Source organism: Tripterygium wilfordii, chromosome 21, assembly GCF_013401445.1.
Source record: "Tripterygium wilfordii isolate XIE 37 chromosome 21, ASM1340144v1, whole genome shotgun sequence".
Classification (NCBI taxonomy): domain Eukaryota; kingdom Viridiplantae; phylum Streptophyta; class Magnoliopsida; order Celastrales; family Celastraceae; genus Tripterygium; species Tripterygium wilfordii.
In genome coordinates this window covers 5,264,712-5,284,584 of record NC_052252.1, presented here as the reverse complement: position 1 = coordinate 5,284,584, position 19,873 = coordinate 5,264,712, and the positions used below count along the sequence as shown (strand labels likewise).

The 19,873-nt window shown below is 37.8% G+C and overlaps 4 protein-coding genes across 6 annotated transcripts; 2 read left to right on the top strand and 2 right to left on the bottom strand.

Annotated features, from left to right (window-relative positions):
- Positions 1–4,514, top strand: LOC119989456 (phosphatidylinositol/phosphatidylcholine transfer protein SFH1-like). The gene is made up of 11 exons (XM_038834990.1): positions 1–417; positions 509–537; positions 1,505–1,588; positions 1,693–1,746; positions 2,294–2,371; positions 2,625–2,678; positions 3,023–3,082; positions 3,170–3,265; positions 3,537–3,638; positions 3,776–3,856; positions 4,093–4,514. The coding sequence occupies exons 1-11, from the start codon at positions 363–365 to the stop codon at positions 4,366–4,368; spliced, it is 969 nt and encodes a 322-aa protein (XP_038690918.1). The 5' UTR covers positions 1–362; the 3' UTR covers positions 4,369–4,514.
- A 378-nt stretch (positions 4,515–4,892) lies between these two features.
- LOC119989455 lies at positions 4,893–8,338 on the bottom strand. Its single transcript, XM_038834989.1, has 5 exons — positions 7,857–8,338; positions 6,247–6,332; positions 5,845–6,150; positions 5,643–5,726; positions 4,893–5,568 (listed from the first exon to the last, which is right to left on the bottom strand). Exons 1-5 carry the CDS (start codon positions 8,262–8,264, stop codon positions 5,127–5,129), a joined length of 1,326 nt encoding a protein of 441 aa, XP_038690917.1. The 5' UTR covers positions 8,265–8,338; the 3' UTR covers positions 4,893–5,126.
- Positions 8,339–9,059: 721 nt separating this feature from the next.
- LOC119989454 (WEB family protein At5g55860-like) lies at positions 9,060–13,548 on the bottom strand. 2 transcript variants are annotated; one of them, XM_038834988.1, is made up of 4 exons: positions 13,143–13,548; positions 12,282–12,398; positions 11,652–11,860; positions 9,060–11,081 (listed from the first exon to the last, which is right to left on the bottom strand). In XM_038834988.1, exons 3-4 carry the CDS (start codon positions 11,820–11,822, stop codon positions 9,297–9,299), a joined length of 1,956 nt encoding a protein of 651 aa, XP_038690916.1. In that variant the 5' UTR covers positions 11,823–11,860; positions 12,282–12,398; positions 13,143–13,548; the 3' UTR covers positions 9,060–9,296. The 2 variants fall into 2 exon arrangements, with proteins under 2 accessions (XP_038690916.1, XP_038690915.1); XM_038834987.1 differs by lacking the exon at positions 12,282–12,398.
- A 1,368-nt stretch (positions 13,549–14,916) lies between these two features.
- Positions 14,917–19,739, top strand: LOC119989453 (cellulose synthase-like protein E1). Of its 2 annotated transcripts, none has more exons than XM_038834986.1 (8): positions 14,917–15,329; positions 16,081–16,402; positions 17,245–17,385; positions 17,475–17,606; positions 17,866–18,078; positions 18,208–18,432; positions 18,567–18,997; positions 19,110–19,250. In XM_038834986.1, exons 1-7 carry the CDS (start codon positions 15,058–15,060, stop codon positions 18,951–18,953), a joined length of 1,692 nt encoding a protein of 563 aa, XP_038690914.1. In that variant the 5' UTR covers positions 14,917–15,057; the 3' UTR covers positions 18,954–18,997; positions 19,110–19,250. The 2 variants fall into 2 exon arrangements, with proteins under 2 accessions (XP_038690914.1, XP_038690913.1); XM_038834985.1 differs by having other exon boundaries at positions 14,923–15,329; positions 18,567–18,914; positions 19,110–19,739.
- Positions 19,740–19,873: the final 134 nt, after the last annotated feature.

Genomic DNA, 19,873 nt, shown 5'->3' with positions numbered 1-19,873 from the left:
GTAAAATTAGTTGGCACCATCTTTCTCTTTTTTGCCTCTTTGAACCGTCTAAGCTAACCAATCTTCCTTGTATATATATACCCAATGGAAACACACAAACAGAGCAATCACAGCACATAGACAGACTGATTTTTCATCTGATTCTTGTGAGATCAATCCAGATTTTTTATTTCTATTTCTGACCATTCAGTGTATGAAACGAGGCATCATTTGAAAATTTTCTCTTGGTGGCGTTTGGCGAGAAAATTTAATGTTTTTGCATACTGGGCTCTGAAAGGCAAAGAGTTTCCAAAACCCATCTGGGTTTTTGTGGATTAACTTTGATAGTTTATTGTAGAGTAGGAGAAAATCAGAAGAGGAAAATGGGTATTGTTCATCAAGAAGCGATCAAGCAATTCCAATCTCTGATTGAGAAAGGTGAGCCTTTGACAAACCCAGTACTTCATTCTTCTTGTTTAATCTAGAAATCACTAAAATTTTTCCGTTCCATTTTTTTTTCCCCTTACAGTGGATGAGCCAAAACAGGAGACATTTAAGGTTAGCTTTTGTTTGTTTACTGATAAAAAGTTATAGTGAAAATAGAGGGAGTTTTGTTTTGGGGAATCGATTGGGTCTTAAGAAATATAGAAGTTCAATATTTTGCTGCAACATTTCTTTCTTGGTTTGTAGAGTTTTTTATGTGAGAAATAAACTATGAGGCATAAACTATGAGCTTTTTAGTGGATTTGATGTGGGTTGGATTGTATGTTGTTTTTTTTGTTGATGTCTTTTCATCTATATGCTGAAGTTTGATTGGTTGTATGTTATATGCTTATGCTACATCTTTTCCTGATAAATTTTGTTCTTCCAATATATGTTTGTTGTAGACCTTAGGATGCTGATCGATTCCTGATTTTTCTGCTAAAGTTGATGATTTAGAGCATGGTTATTGGGTTTTGGATATGAGGCCAAACAAAATCCTCAAAGGTTCCCCTTGTTTTATAATTATTTGAAGTTTGTTAATGTGGGGTATGGTTGGCAAGAATTGTCAACTAGAGTAGCTGATGTGACTGCTTCTCTTATGTATAGGAGAAACTGAACTATATATTTTAGTCTTTGATTGTCAACTAAAAACATCTTGTGATTTATGTTGGTGTATCTTTTGAAAGGTCTTGATATTGAATTTTGAGTTCTTCAATTGTGAACTTCTCCGTAAGGTTTGGTAGCATACTGAAGTAGTATTACCTTCACGAGCTCAACTTAATGAAACCTTTGTTTTACAAGCTGGTGCACAATACCTAGAGCCATGATAAAATTTGAAATCATTCTAATCTCAACTTGTTGAATGGCATTTTCTAGAAGATCACTTTTTTTTCTTCTCAGTTTCTTCATTGCAATGGATTTTTTTTTCTTCTGTAGCCTGTCCTTAGGTTTATAGTGGCTATATTTTTTAGATATCCTATAATACAAGCTTGTGATTTGTATAATATTTGTTCGACTTAAAAATCTGTCACATCTCTTCCAGATTATGCACCAGGGTCATCCAACTCAAACTTTGGTGCGATTTCTCAAAGCAAAGGAATGGAATGTGGGCACGGCCCATAAAATGGTTGGATTCTAGTTATGGTCGCATTAAGAATGTTGATTGAGTTGTTATTACTTGTATTTGATTTTTTTCTCACTATTCTTCATTAATGCCGCTCAACATTCCAGTTGGTTGATTGCTTAGAATGGAGGATACAAAATAAGATTGATAGCGTACTATCGGTGAGTTCCTGCTTATTATGGAAATATTAGCCAAATATGACAATTATCGTTGAATGGAAGCTAAATATGATATTTTGTTTGTTATTTTATATCATAACTATCAGTTTAATGCTTTTGCATGACTAGGAAATCAGCATTATAATGTCATCAATCACAGATTATAGAATAGGAAATGCCATAAGATCATGAAGCTTGCATGACTTTGTTCTGCACATATTCTACGATCGTAAAAGTGATTCCATAGTTGACTTTGATCGAAAGTGTCAAAAATTTGTAGGCTTGGTTACGATAAGATTTATGCATCAAGGAATTGAGTTTCTGTATTTGGCCTAAGAGCTTCATAACTGTATCTGTTATAACCTGTGTATACACTGTAAAGAAATAGGATCTAGTTGAAAGTTGAAAGTTGAAACATGGAATCTGCTGCATTGTAGTTATTGCTCAATTGCTGTAACGCAGTGATACTCTACTACGTTGGTGAAAAACCCAAAATAGTTACGGTGATTGATTATCACTGCAATTTTATTTACTTCATTTCTGTTTGCAGAAACCAATTATCCCCACGGAATTGTATAGATCAATTCGAGATTCTCAGCTTGTAGGGTTATCAGGATACTCAAAGGAGGTATGTTTAAGTTTTTTAAATTCAATATTCACCATGTTTCCCCCGCCACAAGCAAAAGTGTTTTTGCCGAGAGCTGAGAACTCAGAAATATATTTTCCGCGAGAGTTAGAGGCTTGTTCCTTTGGTTGTTTACTTTTATAACTTTTTAATGAAGCAAAAAACTGTGTTTGAATTTGCAATAAGTGTCTAAATGTGTTACAATTATCTTAGTGTTCCAGTTTAACTTGTCTCTTTCCTCTGTTGAATGGTCCAGGGTCTTCCTGTCATTGCTGTTGGTGTTGGGCTCAGCTCTCACGACAAAGCATCAGTAAGGATAATTTTATCTATTTTTTTGCTAGGTATATTAGCTTCGTTCGATTGGATATCCTGAAACCTATTTTCTGAGATTTGTGCCTATTTTAACACGACACACACCCACAGAGAGTGAGCTTATACTTACTTGGCTTATGTGTTTCCCATAGCAATAACGAGGGAGAGAGGGAGCTTATTCTTGTCTTGGCCTATGTGAAATTGTGAATATATCTGCATCAGACAATCATGCTTTGCATGTATCTCCCCTAGGAACAATGCTATCTGCATTAATATATTCTTCGATGAATTTAGATATAATTTTTTATGTCATATTTATTCCGTAATACCCATTGCTTTTAGGTGGATCACTATGTGCAATCACACATCCAACTAAATGAATATAGAGATCGTGTGATACTGGTATGGCCACCGCCTACTTGAAATGACACGATTGCTTTCTCGCTACATTAAACTTCTCATGTAGGTTAAGTTGTTGCTTCTTTGTAGCCTTGTGCAACCAAGAAGCATGGGCGGTTTATTGGTACCGGTATAAAGGTTATGGATATGTCTGGTTTGAAGTTTTCAGCGTTGAGCCAAATGAAGGTATCTTTCATTCTTGTGCAACCACTAATTTCTGAAATCTTCAACTAAATCTACTTGTTTACTTGGATATTGTTTTTCTTGATTAGACCAAGGATTTGTATTTACGATCATGATGTTCGGTTATTTATGTATAGAACCGGCATATCCAATCTGCAATGTATTAAGGGGATAAAAAATTCGAGTTACGATCGCATTTTAATTCAAGTTTATCTGATGAGAGTATATGGCCAGTATTTTCAAATTCTCACTGTTCTTTGATGTTTTAATGCAGCTGTTGACGATTATAGCCACAATTGATGAGCTGAATTATCCAGAGAAGACAGAAACGTACTATGTTGTCAATGCCCCTCGCATATTTTCCGCATGTTGGAAGGTTTGCACTTATTAAAATCCATTTTTCTTCTCCACTTGTGAATCATAGCGAAGTTGAAGTTGATTCGACCTCCAACCTCGACCACACAACTTAACACTTCCTGCAAGTTTTGGGCTTAATACTAAATATGATGGCAGGTCGTAAGGCCTCTTCTACAAGAAAGGACGAAGAAGAAAGTTCAGGTATTGCAAGGTTGTGGGAGAGATGAGTTATTAAAGGTAAAGAAATATATCCAACCTGAATCTTTTGAACTCTACTCTGAGCATGTTTTGTTTTTCTGATAATATCAACATCAGCTTTTATTTTCCGTTACTCGAAAGTCCATACTTGCACAAAAATGAAAAGTTCGTCCATGGAGAGTTATTTTCCGTTACTCGATTTAACGTACATTTTTTTCTTGACTTTCCATGATGAGTTTTCATCTTTGATCAAGGTACTTAACTCCTGTATGCAGATAATGGATTATGCATCTCTTCCCCATTTTTGTCGCAAAGAAGTTTCCCGTTCTTCGAAGTATTCTGGACATGGGACTACAGACAATTGCTTCACCTTGGACCATGCCTTCCATCAACAGCTCTACAATTACATCAAAGAGCAAGCCAAGCTTATGGAGCTCGTTTCGCCCATCTCGCGGGGGTCTTTCCATGTGGATATCCCTATTACCGACACTGAGGATTCCACGATAGCTAAAACAATCGTATCAGAGCTTCGGAGGCTTGAGGGATCATAATGAGCTCTCAAATTCAGTGAATGGCCGTTAACCATAATTAGAATTATCATATTCAGAGATCTTGCTTGCATTAGGCTTAATGCAGGTTTTGTAGGATATACTAATTATCTTTAAGCAGAGTTTAGGTAAATAATGTTAAATGCTTCAGCTGCTCTGGTTGTCACTTCTGAATCTTTCTGCACCATGAAACTAGTTGAGTGTCACGACCCGCTTGGCTATGAAGAGGACGGAAGACTAGAGAACTCTACTAGCCAAGTACCTGACGAGAGGCTAGCTTAGAATTAACGAAATGGCTAAGGATTTCAGTGTTTTTTGTCCGAGCTATCTTAAATGTTGAGATGAACGTACACAATCCATGTGAAATCGTGGCCCTCACTTCTTGCCTCATATTACAACACTGGGAACTACAATACAACATTAAAGAGTACCAACTGAATATAAGTAGTCACAAAAAATCTTTATGCCTTTCCTGCTTTCAAACTGATTTAAGTATTACAAAGCAAATCTGCTAAAGTAGATGACAATGATACCAAAAATTTAGGGCTCAAAAGAACACCAGATGCCATTGACAACAAGCTTTGGGTTTAGAATCAATCATAAAGAGTCCAGCCTATCAAGCCCTTTCACCTTCAAAATACATTAAGATGTGATATAAAAGATGCATACAATAGTTCATCATATTGTTCAAATCAATGGAGACAGAAGGCTGGGGTTCTGTAACCTATGATACTAATACAACAGATATCAGGTACTATCGTCTACGGCAACTTCTTATAGCAGCTATAGGCAACGGCCACTGAGACGGCTGCACAAGCAACAGCAAGAGCCGCATATGTATCTTCACGCTCCCAGCTCTCTATCCATGTTGGCATCCGACAGACTTTGTGCACAGATGCCCCTTTGCGGCCATTAATCCCGGAAACCAGTTTCCTCTTTTCAGTTTTGATGACTTTTACGGCCCTATCACCGACATCTTCATCATTTGTCTTCCCTTTAACATTATTCTGACAACAAGAGTTACCATTTTCCTGGCAACAGCCATCAACCTCGTCTTGCATCCTGCAGACAGCCGGATTCAACTCATCCGTCTGGTTTTGCTCCAAGTCTCCGACGCTTTTCTCTGCACGAGTTTTGCTGTTTAATTGGAGCATTGTTTCTTGGCATTTGATCTGCTGTTCTTCTGATAGACCCATCTCACCCCTGGGAACCAGTAGAGGTAACCATTAGAGCTTGTTAATCCTATTAGGTTCAATAACAAGACAATTTTGAATTACCTCCATAACCAGTCTACAATTTCTCCTTTCCCTATGTGCTGCTCAAGCAACATAGGCACATCGTCTGGGGTAACATATCCATACCTAAGGAACGTTTATGAAAATAATAGGTCCTTAATCAATCAAGAACTTCATTTTGGCCAGGAAAACTATAGGCTATTGATATTAACAAGCAAATTTAGTTAGTACTTCAGATTCTTACCAGTGGCCAGTTACTTCTCCATTGATACTAGATCCAAATATAATGACATTTCCGGCGTACGTATGCCCCCCGATGTGTGAGCATGGACTTGCAGATACTTTACCTTGAAGGCCATTCAATTCTATCTCTTCCCTGAATCTTCTAACAAGAGGAGGTCCACAAACACCACAGCGACGATCCCGGGACCCATGAGAACATACAAAAACATATGATCCCTTAAGCGCTTCAGGAGTTCCAGGAAGCCATTCTCCTTCCTTCACAAGTACTTCTTCGACAAACGTGTCCACATCAAAGTGTGTCAATCTCCTGCACTCTTGCTAAAACTACAATCAATATCAAAGTACGGGGAGAAATGCACAATTTCACTAAGAGAATGAATAAAGCCACAGACAAAGGTGCTACCTGTATCTGATCATGTCTGGAAAGATCAATACATCACCATTTGAAGTCTCAGTCCCATCATGTCCCTCACATATTGTCAAGCGAGTCTAGAAGAAAAGATGGAAAAGATGCGTATTTAATGGAAATGAGATAAGTATGCAGTAGCTAATACCTCTAATAAATTACCCACACGCACACACACCCAAAAAAAAAACAAAAACACCACTGAGCATATATCCAGTTGACAGATGGGTCAGTAAAAGACATGTCCAAGTGAACGCTCACCAGACAACTATCATTTTTCATTTTCCAAAAATGACTCATCTCAGTAGCTGAATACCAATCACGGCTTTCACTGCTAAACTGACCATATAAACCATTAATGGCTTAATATCACTTCTTTGGAATCAGAACCAAGATAAGGTTATAGCTCCGACTCCAAGGGAAAAGAGAAGGAAAGAATTTTTTTTCACCAGAGGTATGCATGAGTGAGTGTATGATTTTTACAACCCTTATAAGAATCACATTCCATTTGTAGATGTGCAGACATGTGTGCGAATGGATAATCGCTGATGAGCATTAACATAAACTTTTCGGTATAATGTCAAGCGTTGAGAGAAAGAGGAGGGGGTGGGGGGAGGAGAATTCTGAAGAAGTTTGTCAAGTTATAGCCTCTGCCACAATGTTGAACTCAAAACCTTTCAGCTTATTTGACTAACAAATAATGAACCCACAAATATAAAGTAGACCAACTGTTGAAAGAGTAATTACAAAACTATATAAAGCACCATCACAATTAGTTTTATGCAAATCATTGGATCAGAAAGAAGTACCTGAAGGTAACAGTTCAGAAATCAATCTGTAAGTTACACACTATCTGAATCACTAATTTCTCATATGGATCCATGTAGACGACCCCAACATTGTTTGGGATAAAGTTTTAATTTTTAATTTTTTTTAGTGGAAAGAAAATTTTTGGCAAAGGTGCCAAGGAGGTGTGCCAAAGTTTATAATGATTCAAGATAGATAGCAGCATGATAGCTACAAGAGTAAGAGCACCAAAGCTTCAAAAGAGTATATGAATTATCAGTAAGAACATCCACAGAAGACAAATATCAATCCACTAAAACCAACAAAAAAATTCAGAAACCATTTGAAATCACTTCAATTCACACATACGCGCGCTCACAGACACACAAAAGAACAGGAAGACAAATATCAATCCAGTGAACCACACGAAACAGCTTGTTAGTCAGTTCCAGATTCTACATCTCCAAATCAAGTCTAAATCACAGCAAGGCCCTGATTCAACCAAAGCCAAAATGCATCTTAAAATGAAACCTAGAAAGCACCACAAATGGATCCCTTCCATTTCACAGCATTAAAAGCACTCATAACATGAAAAACTCAGAAATCCCCAAAACCCATCTCGCTCCTCAAAGTAAACCAACCAATAAACTGGAAAAACCCATCTCACTTCACTTGGTCTAAGAACAAGCCACAACAAATTGAAGCTCAATCAAACAGAGAGAAGCACACGCACTGAAACCTACTCCAATTCCCCATAAATGAAAGACAACAACGTCAAAATCAAACCTTCAAAGCTTAAAAACCACACAAAAGCAACGCACCTCTTTCTTCATATCACCTTTACGAGCCAATACAGCAGCAGAGAGAAGCCTCGGCAACCGATCAAACTCCGCGGCCTCGATTCGAGGCGGCCAAACAGAGGGATTCTTGTAACACAAGAACACATGTCTCTCGTAGTACTGCACCGACCCGACTAGCTGACTCGAGCGAAAGTCTGGCCTCGTAAATCCGAATTCTGCATCACTGCTACTGACAGTGTTTTCCCCAAGAAACCCCTCGTTCTGAAAGCTTGCAGGGGCACTGCTGATATGGGTAGGTGGGTCTATAAGAAAACTGTCTAGTGGGTCAGACTGTGTGGCAGGAGAGGAGGCGGAAGAGGGGTTATTGGTGGCGGCGGAGACGGCGAAGGAGAGTGGGTCTTCTCTGTCTCTATTGCTGCTTGACATCATATTAGAAGTGAGAGAGACAGTGTGAGTTCCAGCGGAATCGGAAGCGAAATTTTGTACTTGGATTACTAAAACAGTTATTTTGATTTTGCCTATTCTTTGTAATAAAGAATTAAAGATCGATTTTTTACGTTACAATTGGACCAGAAATTCCAAATCACTTATAATACTTCGAGTCTTCGAGACTTTTGACTATAAAAAAGCTATAACGGCTGTCACAAAGAGCGAGCTGCAAAGGCTTGTTTGTTTAGGAGGATAATGCAATTTTTGATTATGGAATGTTTAAATGTTTTAATTTGAAAATATAAAGTTGAAAATTATTCTGATATACACATAAATTTTGGAATAATTTTTTATTTTAGGTTCTCAAATTAGAATATATGAACATTCGATGATTGCGTTAGAAGTTAATAATTTTTCGATGATCAAAAATTGTGTTACTATGAAGTTGCATTAGCGCTTGTTCAGAATTATGTTGTTTGTTACCATCCTTTACTTCTTTTTGTCACTTCTGTTTGGTAACAAATACGCTTGGTGTTTATGGGTAAGTCATAAAATGTGTTGTTAGTTGAAGGGAGCTCTTCAACAAAAACCCAACACCATAACTTCACCATACAAAGATTTCAGATTTGGAACACCAAAATTGCCCCAAGGTTTCATGGGGAATGTGTATGTGTTTCTGTCTATATCAAGCCTGTGAACACCATAGATAAACCTGAACTGCTATGTTGTAAAGCTTTCATGGCAAACAATGAAGAGACTAGTTGCAGGGGAAGAAACGATAAAAAAAACAAAAAAAAGGTGGCAACAAGGTAAGTTTTGATTACTTCTTTTGTAACTTCTGCAACTACTAGCATTGAATAACGCTAGAATCTTGACTGTCCTAAAACAAGAGTTCCCATTTTCCATTGCAACTCATCCTTTCATCTCCCAAAATGACGAGAAAATAGAATATACACACAACTGAGCGAGTCACGAAATAATTTCTTTCTCAATCACTCAAAAATTCACACCTCGAGTCAGCAAACAAAGATCTCACACAGGCTTCTCACCAGGCAGATATGAAGGAGACCCACCATCAACTTGGTTCTTTCTCCTGTGAAATATTCCGGTCAAGGTAGGGAGAAGCACCTTTCTTGAAGTAAAACTTCTCTCCTTTTGATATTTCTTGGCCTCTATAATTTTGTCAGTTGGGTTTTGCTTATGGATCCTATAGTGGTGTGGGGACGATTCTGAAGACATCTCCATTTCAGCTAGCGCCCGAGAAGCAGCTTCCGCTGCCTTCTTTTGCTCTCTTTCACGCCATCTTCTTAGTTCTCCCTCCACCGCTCTTTTAGCTGCTTCGGCCATCTCCGCCCTCTTTAGAGCCTCCTCGGTTGCAGCCTTCATCTCCTCAATCTCCTTCTGAGTTGTCTCTAACCTCTTGAGAGCCTCATTTTCACTAGCCTTAACAGCTTGAACCTGAGCAAGGGCAGCAGCCACTTTCATTTTTGCTAATGTGTCAGACTCCTCCACTTTCCGGCTCAAAGACTCAAATTCTTCCCTTGAGATAGTGATCTTAGCCCCAGACTCAGAAGTAGAGGCACGAGCAGCAGTAGTTTTCTCTGACAAGGTCTTAATCTGATCAAGGGCTGAACCTTCTGCTGCTTTTGCTTCCTCAGACTCGTCTAGAGCAACTCTAAGCTTCTTTTCGGCCTCTTCAAGTGCAATTTTAGTTGCCTCAACCTCCTTCCTCAGCTCCTCAGCCTTGTTCTTCATCTCTTCTGCTTCTCGTCTGGCATTGTCAGTTTCCAGTGATAGCTGGTGGAGAGTAGAGATCATTTCTTCACTAGCACCTCTTGCTTTGGATTCTTCAGCCAGCCAAGTGTCAAGCTCGGATTTGCTTTTATGGAGCTTGACATGCAGATTCCCAGCAATGGATTCAGTTTCTGTCTCTTTCTCTTTCAGTTCACAATGCTCTTTCTTCACATTCTCCAGCTCCAGCTTGAGAGATTCCACCAAATTCCGCAGGGGGCCTTCCTCTTCTGCGACTTTCTGCAGTGAACTCTTGGCATCATCAAGCTCCAAAGTGACAGTTTTCACAGAATCCAGATCAGATGCCTTTGAATTTTCCATCTGCTTTTTCAGTGCCCCAATCTCATTCTGTGCTTCAGCCAGTTGCGCTTCAAGATTTCGGGCAAGTTCATGATCAAAATCATTTTTCAAAGCAAGCAGCTTCTGTGTCGACTCTTCCAATGTAGCTTTATATGACTGCCTTTGTACATCCTTTTCTGCAAATATTTTTGCCTGCTCCTGCTGGGCTTCCAGAGATGAAAGCTTCACTTGCCCAATAGATTCCTGTAAAGCTGAAATCTCCTTCGAGAGGTCCCCAACTTTCTCAAGGTTCACTTTGACTGCATGTTCTGCTTCTGCAGCATGGTTGAAAGCAGCAACTTTTGCTTCCAATGATGCATCACAATCCTGTCGTATTTTCCGTAGTTCTAGCTTTGCAGCATCAAGTTCAGTAAACACAGCCACGTACTGCTCCCTTGCAGATTCAAGGTCATTTGTCCTGGCAACATCAGATTCGGGAGGTTGGCCACTGTCTGCTTCCTCAATGTGCTTTGTCTGATTCTTTGCAGCTTCTGTTGCCCTGATTGCTAAATCCTTGGATTCGCTGACAGTACTCAGCTTAAGGGTCAAATCATCAACTGTACTCTTAGCCTTCTCTAACTCTACAAGTGTCTCAGCCTTTGTAGTTTCAGCATTCTTCAGTAGTTCCTTTAACTTGTCAAGGTCTTTCTTGACCAAGTGAAGCTGCGTTTCCTTCGCTAATACCCTCTGCATTCAGGTAACAAATAGTGACCATAGAGGATTTGGTTTGCAAATTGCAATCACCTTGTCATTTTCCAGATTATTAGCAGAGGAAGAAAGAGTCGAGTAAAGCAATTATACGTGAAGAATAAGAAAAACATAACAATCCATACACAAAGTGTCTGCAACATTGAGAGGACTAGAAGAAAAATGTTACACAGCCATATTGAGATGAAAGTTTTGATTTTACTATATCCTGATTATCTTAAAATTGACCACTTTCGGGGATGACTTCAGATCATATATGCACAAAAATATACTATTGGGCCATAGCTTTACAGCTTTAGATAATAAGACCATTGAACCTGGCTGTAGGTAACACGAAGGTAAACAACTCCCGGTAGGACCTCCAAAAAAAGATATTGTGGTGCTGCCACCACCCTCAATCACCAAGAGCGGTGGCTGCACAACGGAAACATATATTTTCTAAACCAATGATAAGAACTAGGAGCTCAATCGACACAAACTAGGAAACTTAAATCAACATAAACTAGGAAACTAAATCATAATGATATATTCTAACAAAAATTACGATACCTCTGCAGAATGAGGTCTCGGCTTCTTGATGGAATGTCTTTCCCCTGAGAAAGCACCTTCACCAAAAAGATTGACAGCATCTTTAACAGATTGAAATGGCGCACTGGTGTCTATCTCTCCCACCTCAGGATTAGGAGAGTCTGTACTACGTGGATGTTGTTTAGCAACCATACTCTTTCTTCAGTAACAAGTATTTCTAGAGAAACCACCTGTTCACGAACAATTTAAAAGTTAACTCTAAAGTATTCAGAGAAGAAATGAAATAAAGTAGAATCATAACCGCACATTGACAACACAGCATGCAGACAAAAGGTAGAATTATTATTCACAGAAAACCTTGCAAATTTACAGCAGAATGCACACTAACTAAACAATTATTATCAAAAAGGTCATGCATTCCTACTCCTATAGCCTTCCCTTCAAACGTCCTGTCATATATATTTCGGGTAAGCTTTCCAGCAGCACTCAGTTTCTTTCATTTACGATAATCTAATAGTCCCTTTAAATTCAAAATTGCACTTTCCTCCTGCCATTTACTTCCACGAGCATCAATCACCGAATATCCTTTGAGAAAGTGTATCAAACAGATAAAACTATACCCCAATCACCCCTAAGCCTGTATTAACTTACTATTTGATTCACCATCAGGGCACATGTCACAGAGAAATTGTGGCTATTCAGCCCCACATAGCACAGAGAAAACAAATGAGTTTTTTCTTCTTAGAACTTAAGAGCACACACAGTTCACTGCAAAAAAAATATTAGTGGACACCAAAACAATTTGGCAAGAAAAGACAACGATAGCAATGTTCAAACCTCAGATGGCCTGTAAACTTAAACTAAAATTTTAACACATAACATATCACTGCAGATAGATTACCCTTCAATTCTATATTCATCTTACATCTTACATCACTAGCATCTATAACACCTAAGACTTACTCATTCAAGTTCCTGCCCTGCAAAACCCATTTCAATTCTAATGATTTCCTCAGGAAGAGGACTTTCAAATCATCAACTTACAAAAAAACCAGATACACACAAATATTGTTCAAAAACTCTCTGAGCAAGTACAGTCCTCAAACCTTTCAATCGATCTAGCAGAAGCCTTAGCTTTGTAAAACAAAAAAAAATCTAAAATGGAAAAAATAAAACTAAGCTCCATCACAATCACCGACTATTCAAGAAACTGATATCTTCCACCTAACAACAAAACCAGAAAACAATGATAATCATCCTATATATATCTTTGATTGAGTAAAATAAAATATAGAAACCCTCTTTTCTTTCAAACCAAACACCACAACCCACCAAGAAAGCTCAGCTTTGCGCGAAATTAGTTACTTTTCTAGTCGCTGAAAGTGGATTAATGGGAAAATTAACGGGTTTGAAGCAAAATTGAAAAAAAACCATTTCCATTGAAGAATCTAAACACGACCCTTCCTGCGCGATTGAACCTAAACATCAACAAGGTCAAAGTAAAAGAATTACCAGCAGAGCGTGATAGTCTTCACATCTTTCTCTCCATGGCACAGCTAGCTACGACTCGAGATCCTCCTGTCAGAAGTGAAAGACCCTTTCTTTGGACCCAGAAACGAAAACCCATCAAGCAAGTTATGCGAAAATTTCCCAGAAAATTTAGGGGCACTGATTTCTTGTTCTGGAAAGTGATTTACCTTACCATACGGTCTTGATCAAACTCAAAATGACTCCTGCCAAGTGAGAAATCAAAAACGGTATATTTTGCAGGAGCATAGACAGATTCAAAAATTCAAAAGCCGTTCAAGACAAATTTTATATTATATAAGGAAATCAGTGGAGAGAGAGAAAGAGAGAGCCTTTTTTGATGGAAACGAATGGGGGGCTTTTTTGACTGACGGCTGCGACTCGAGAAAAATCAAAAATGTCCATCATCAACGGCATTTTGGTCTAATGCGTACAAAACACATGTAGAGATGGGAAATAAGTAGTTGATCAACAATTGAACGTGTACGGCAACATTTTTTATTTTGGTCTAATGTTTACAAAACACATAGAGATTGGAAATAAGTAGTTGATCAACAATTGTGCATGTACATTGATTTATAGGTAGTGTATTATTGTTTTGTCTGCATTGGTATTGTTTTCGGTCTTATCCCGCCCCGTCTTATGCTTTTCATAGCAGTAGATTTGAAGATGGATGAATGTGATGTTAAAAACATCAATACCCTTATAAAGCGCAAAGAAAAACGTGAGATCGCATCCCATCTTTTACAGGGTGAGATTTATAAACCTTTCCTTTCCTTTGTATTCTGGTTCACTTTGTTAGGGTAGGGTTTAGAGACAAATCTAGAATTTGTGGCATAGTTTTCTTGTGAATCCACATTGACATACCCAAGGCAAGGTAACTAACTGTGCTACAAGGGTCAATCTATGAAGTATGAACCATCATGGCGCTACAATTTTTCTAGTGAAGTTATTGGCCAATATCATTAGGGTTCCCACTTCCCATGGTCAATGTCAAGGTTATATTTATCATTTTCCATTTTTGTAATTATAGGTTTTAGTAACATGTTTGAAGGATCTTCTCTCCAACACACACATATATAGTGGCAATTAATTAAGCATAAACAAACTTCAAACCATTTAATAAAAGTAATTAATTAGAACAAAAATGTTAGGATCTCTGTAATTCATCTTGTCATTTGATTGATGTAAGTGTAAGGGTCTGATAATTGAATTAGAGTTGATATAAGTGTAGGGGCCCACAAAACCTGATGATTTGAATCAGAGAGTGATATGTCAGTCATTGGAATGACTACTACGGTTACTATCACTTCTGATTAATTAGAATGAAGTTATTTGGTCATACCATCTATTGGAGTTATTTGTACAACCATTTGTGGACCCTGAAGTTTTCAAATATATTTGAGCTTTAAATCTTTCTATCAAAGAACAAAAATAAATATAATTAATTTGGTTGACATTGAAGTTTATATCTGCACTCAAGTTTCCTTTATTAGGTAGAACCCCTTTATACTTTTATCATTTAGTTGTTGCTAGTTTTCTTTCTTTCAAGTATGAAGACGAAACAGACAAAAAAACAGATGTTCTTTCATTATCTCTGGTATCAATTTTTCTTTATATTTTTACATGGGAATTTTAAAATAAACAAGACAAAATTTGTTTATAGAATATTAAGAACATTTTGAGAAATTATTAGTGAAAAGAGCGAAGTTCTCCTTTAATAGGCGTGAAAGTCTTTGCCTTTTCAGATTCAAAGTATTCCAACTATTGTTTAATCATCACAAACGCACAACGTTGCTGATGTAAGACTACAAAGCCAAGTTGACAAGGTTTCTTGGTCAGATGATAGCATTGGCGTAAATCTGAATAGTGCAGAGAGGGTTTTTTGGGAGAGAGAGAGATGGCAAGTGATGGGTATCTGCCTTTGTTTGAAACAAAGAGTGTTAAGGGGAGGGTCATATACAGGCCTTTTGCAGTGACTGTGTTTGTGGGTATTTGTTTGATTTGGGTTTACAGAGCGAGTTATGTGCCAAAGCGAGGAGAAGATGGAAGATGGGTTTGGTTTGGATTGCTTGTAGCTGAGCTTTGGTTTGGTCTTTACTGGCTCCTCGCTCAAGCCCTCAGGTGGAACCAGGTCCATCGGTGCACCTTCAAGGACAGGCTTTCTCAGAGGTGCCTAAAGCTGTTGATTATAATTTGTTCATATGCATATATCCTTGTTTAGCATTTATAAATGATTGTACGAGATGATAAAAAGTAAGAAACTTTGAAGAAGAACTCCAATGCTAAGTTCAGTCAAACGGTACCAAACCCACCAAGCTTTGCCTGTTGTGCCTCATTTTCTTGATTTTCTAGTTCATAGAAAATAAAATCTGTTTCTGATAATTTGTGCATATCTATATATCCATGTTTAGCATGTATACATGAGCATAAAGATGACAATTTTAGAAACTTTGAACAACTCCCTAGCTAAATTCAATCAAACAGCAGCAAACCCAACAAGCTTTGCTTGTTGTGCCTCCTTTTCTTGGTTTTCTACTTCATACATGTTTGAGAGCAATGGTAAAGCTTTTGATTTTTCACTTTAGATTACACATGATGTACAGAGTTCGTACAATTTGATGAATATCGTAACTAAGCAATTCAATTAGAAAAAAAAATGCTCTATTTGAGTTTACTTTCTGTTTGATAAAAGGCTCAAAGGTCTGACACCTCCCTTTTCGAAAATTTGAAGCACTTTCTTGAATCTCATCAGAGTTCAGGTGATAAAAATTGTGTGCATGAATTTAGAAACTTTGAATTGCATCAGCTGGTCTATCACGGAGTAAATCATTAACCTTTCTCTCACTCACTAAGACTGAGCTGTCAATAATCTCAGAAGTCAATTGTTGTCCTTTTTCATTTGATTTTAATTTTCAAACAGATATGAGAATGACCTGCCAAGCGTAGATGTGTTTGTGTGCACGGCAGACCCCACGATTGAGCCACCTATAATGGTGGTCAACACTGTTTTATCTGCCATGGCATACAACTACCCTCCTGAGAAGCTTAGCGTGTATCTCTCTGATGATGCTGGATCTGACCTCACATTCTATGCTCTCCTGGAGGCATCAGAATTTGCTAAACATTGGTTACCATATTGCAAGAAGTTCAATGTGGAGCCAAGGTCGCCCGCAGCTTACTTTTCCTCAGTTATAGCAGACCCACATGATGCTAGTTGGCCTAAAGAGTTTATGAAAATCAAGGTAACTTCTTTACCAAAGAAACCAGATTTCTTATCAACTGAAGAGACCATATATATCTTTTCTAGTTATTTGGTGCAATTTGTCTGTGTCGCAACAAAAGGACAACTTGTGTGGTCCCTTTGGACAATTGGTGAAGATGCACATGCATCTAACCATAAGAAAAAAGGGTTTGGATTAGGTGAACAAGCGTAACTGAAATTAAAAACTAGATCTTGAATAAAAAATTCTTAGCCAATTAGATCGTGGTCAGGCTGGAGTTTAGTGATCAATTTAACACAAAATAACAGATAAACACTGCTCACACCCACCTAAAGTGCCCAGACCCAGTCATCAGTGGTAGACAACATATTTGGCTTTGAACTCAGTATTCTTCATGTTCAACTTTCAACCAATAATGCACGACTTTGAATTTGGTATTTTGTTCTAAAAATTGTATTTTGCCAAGTAACTGGCACAAATTTCAGAGTATCCAGAGTTTTATTTGACTTTACTGTGCAAGTTAGGAGGTATGAGGTGGGAGTCATATGTTCCAGTCAAAAGACTCAAAACCTTTTGTGAGGACTTAAGCATACAACCGAAGTGTTACCACTTTAGGTTGTGGATATTGTTTTGGACTGGACAGATCATGTTACAATAATCTGCATCTGATTATCGCGGACAATGCAAATCTGTTGTGGGTTCACTCTCAACAAAATCATGTTACAACCATCGGCATCTGATAATCTAATGGTAAATAGGTTTGTTGACTCTTTTGAACATGCATGATATTCATGACTCAAGTCAAGATGTTTTCAACTAATTTCTTAAGAACAAGATGGTGATAATGTCTATTGTTCATATAGAGATTATATGAAGAAATGGAGAACCGGATCAAAACTACTGTCAAGCTAGGTCGAATCTCTGAAGAATTGCTCTCAATGCACAAAGGGTTTTTAAAGTGGGATAAATATGCTTCTCAAGGTGATCATGACACCATTCTTCAAGTGAGTAAGCATTCAATATATAAAGACATTTTCCTGCTTTGAAACAACCAATTTTGATATAGATGTTTGATATTTTTTTTGTTTCTCAGATATTACACGATGGAAGAGACAAAAATATCAAAGATACTGATGAGTGTGGATTGCCAACTCTGGTGTATTTGGCTCGAGAGAAAAGACCCCAGTACCATCACAATTTCAAAGCTGGAGCCATGAATGCATTGGTAACAAAACATGCATATTTGTGCACTATATATGCTTATATGGTTCGAATCACTCAAAAAAGAAGAATTAAGTAAAACACAAGTTAGTGGACATGTGTGTATAATTTGGATTCACCTAAGAGCATAGAACTTTAGACAGTTTTTCTCCTTTTCCTTCACTCCTTAGTTTAATGAAGTCCTTTAATCCAAAATTCATGTAGTTCTAAATTTTTTAAAACAAAATTTTTTTTTGACTACTGGTTTATGGTCTAATTTGCAGATCAGGGTGTCATCAATAATTAGCAATGGGCAGATTCTCCTAAATGTTGATTGTGATATGTACTCGAACAACTCAGATGCTATCAGGGATGCACTTTGCTTTTTTATGGATGAAAAGAAGGGTCAGGAAATTGCATTTGTTCAGTTTCCACAAAACTATGAAAACATCACTAAGAATGACCTATACGGTAATTCAATGACAACAATAGCTGAGGTGAGTTGCTGTCACATAAACAAAGCATATTTGGTTTCTTCCGAATGAATTTTTTAAATCGGGTTTTATGTTAGTCTGATTCATTTTACTAATTTTGTGTTGTACATAAAACAATGGCGGGTTGTGAAGGTTGAATTCCATGGTTTGGATGGTTATGGAGGCCCCCTATATATTGGGAGTGGATGCTTTCACAGGCGAGATATATTATGCGGAGGGTTATTTGCCGATGATGGTAAAAGCGAATGGAAGACAGAAAAGAATACAAAGAGAACAGAAAGCGTACACGAATTAGAGGAAACATCGAAGGGTCTTGCCAGCAGCACATATGAGCAAAAAACTCAGTGGGGAAAGGAGGTCTATCTCTCAGTCATTTAAAGTTTGATAAATCTAATAATTTTGAAGCACATAATGAGGCTTTCAATAAGAAATTTTTGCTGTACTTATGAATATTTGATGCACTAATAAAGCTTTAATGATCTTGATCACAGTTGGGTTTGAAATATGGGAGTCCTGTGGAAGATGTGATCACAGGATTATCTATCCAATGCAAAGGATGGAAATCAATGTATTTCAATCCTGTAAGAAAAGCATTTTTAGGGGTTGCACCTACCACCCTGCCTCAGGTACTAGTGCAACACAAGAGATGGTCAGAAGGTGATTTTCAGATTTTATTTTCCAAGTACAGCCCTGCATGGTATGCACTTGGAAAGATCAGTTTAGGCCTCCAGATGGGTTATTGTCGCTACTGTCTCTGGGCTCCTAACTGCCTCGCAACGCTATATTATTCGATCATTCCTTCACTTTATCTCCTAAGAGGCATACCCTTGTTTCCGCAGGTACATATATATGTTTGTCCTGCAGTTTATCTCCACTGACATTGTACACAATTGAAACTAGATTGTTCAACTTGTTTCTACTGGTAATAGTTTCTTGCCAATAGAAAGTATTTTCAAGCTGAAACAACAGAGATTCTGCCCTAGTTTTTGATTAATGTCTTTTGAGATGGTGAGAGAGTTTATGTTTTGTTTCAGATATCAAGCCCTTGGTTTGTACCATTTGCATATGTGGTATTAGCTAATTACACATACAGCCTAACTGAGCATCTGCTCTCTGGTGGCACAATCCGGGGTTGGTGGAATGAACAACGGATATGGCTCTATAAAAGAACAAGCTCCTACCTCTTTGCCTTCATTGACACCATTTCAAGGTCGCTGGGATTTTCAGATTCAGGATTTGTAATCACAGCCAAAGTTTCCGAGGAAGACGTGTTGCAACGATACAAGGAAGAGATTATGGAGTTTGGAATTTCCACTCCAATGCTCACTGTATTAGCTTCACTTGCATCAATCAATTTATTTTGCTTTGTTGGATTGGTGAAGAAGGTGGCTTTGGGTCACAGCATGATCTACAGACTCTCTGAGACTATGGTTTTGCAGATTATACTATGTGGAGTTTTGGTTCTCATCAACTTGCCTTTGTACCAAGGACTTTTCCTGCGGAAGGGTAAGAGTAAGATACCAAGCACAATTATCCTGAGGTCTACTGCATTTGGTCTTTTTGCTTGTACCTGTTTTACAGTGCTGTATTGATTGTTTTTGATCAAGTATTTTTGTAAATTTCATTCCATAATAGAATGAATCAATTAGACAACTTGTTTCTTTTTTTGCATTTGGTCAACTTGTTTGTTTCTTTTAGCTGATTGTTACAAAAGGATTGTTCTTTGAGGATTTTTCCTTGTATGTTGGTAAAGCATCACAGGTCACTTGATTCCTTAAGAGCGAAGCAATAATTGTCA

Bases quoted from the DNA above. Each gene is read 5' to 3' on its own strand.
- LOC119989456 (XM_038834990.1), top strand. From the start codon at position 363: ATGGGTATTGTTCATCAAGAAGCGATCAAGCAATTCCAATCTCTGATT. The intron at 3,639-3,775 runs GTTTGCACTTAT...ATATGATGGCAG, and splicing joins TATTTTCCGCATGTTGGAAG to GTCGTAAGGCCTCTTCTACA. The intron at 3,857-4,092 runs GTAAAGAAATAT...TCCTGTATGCAG, and splicing joins GGAGAGATGAGTTATTAAAG to ATAATGGATTATGCATCTCT.
- LOC119989455 (XM_038834989.1), bottom strand. From the start codon at position 8,264: ATGATGTCAAGCAGCAATAGAGACAGAGAAGACCCACTCTCCTTCGCC. The intron at 6,333-7,856 runs GTGCGTTGCTTT...CTTTTCTTCTAG, and splicing joins AAGGTGATATGAAGAAAGAG to ACTCGCTTGACAATATGTGA. The intron at 5,727-5,844 runs GTAAGAATCTGA...AACGTTCCTTAG, and splicing joins GGAGAAGTAACTGGCCACTG to GTATGGATATGTTACCCCAG.
- LOC119989454 (XM_038834988.1), bottom strand. From the start codon at position 11,822: ATGGTTGCTAAACAACATCCACGTAGTACAGACTCTCCTAATCCTGAG. The intron at 11,082-11,651 runs GTATCGTAATTT...ACCTGAATGCAG, and splicing joins CGAGACCTCATTCTGCAGAG to AGGGTATTAGCGAAGGAAAC.
- LOC119989453 (XM_038834985.1), top strand. From the start codon at position 15,058: ATGGCAAGTGATGGGTATCTGCCTTTGTTTGAAACAAAGAGTGTTAAG. The intron at 17,386-17,474 runs GTGAGTAAGCAT...TTTGTTTCTCAG, and splicing joins ATCATGACACCATTCTTCAA to ATATTACACGATGGAAGAGA. The intron at 18,915-19,109 runs GTACATATATAT...GTTTTGTTTCAG, and splicing joins GCATACCCTTGTTTCCGCAG to ATATCAAGCCCTTGGTTTGT.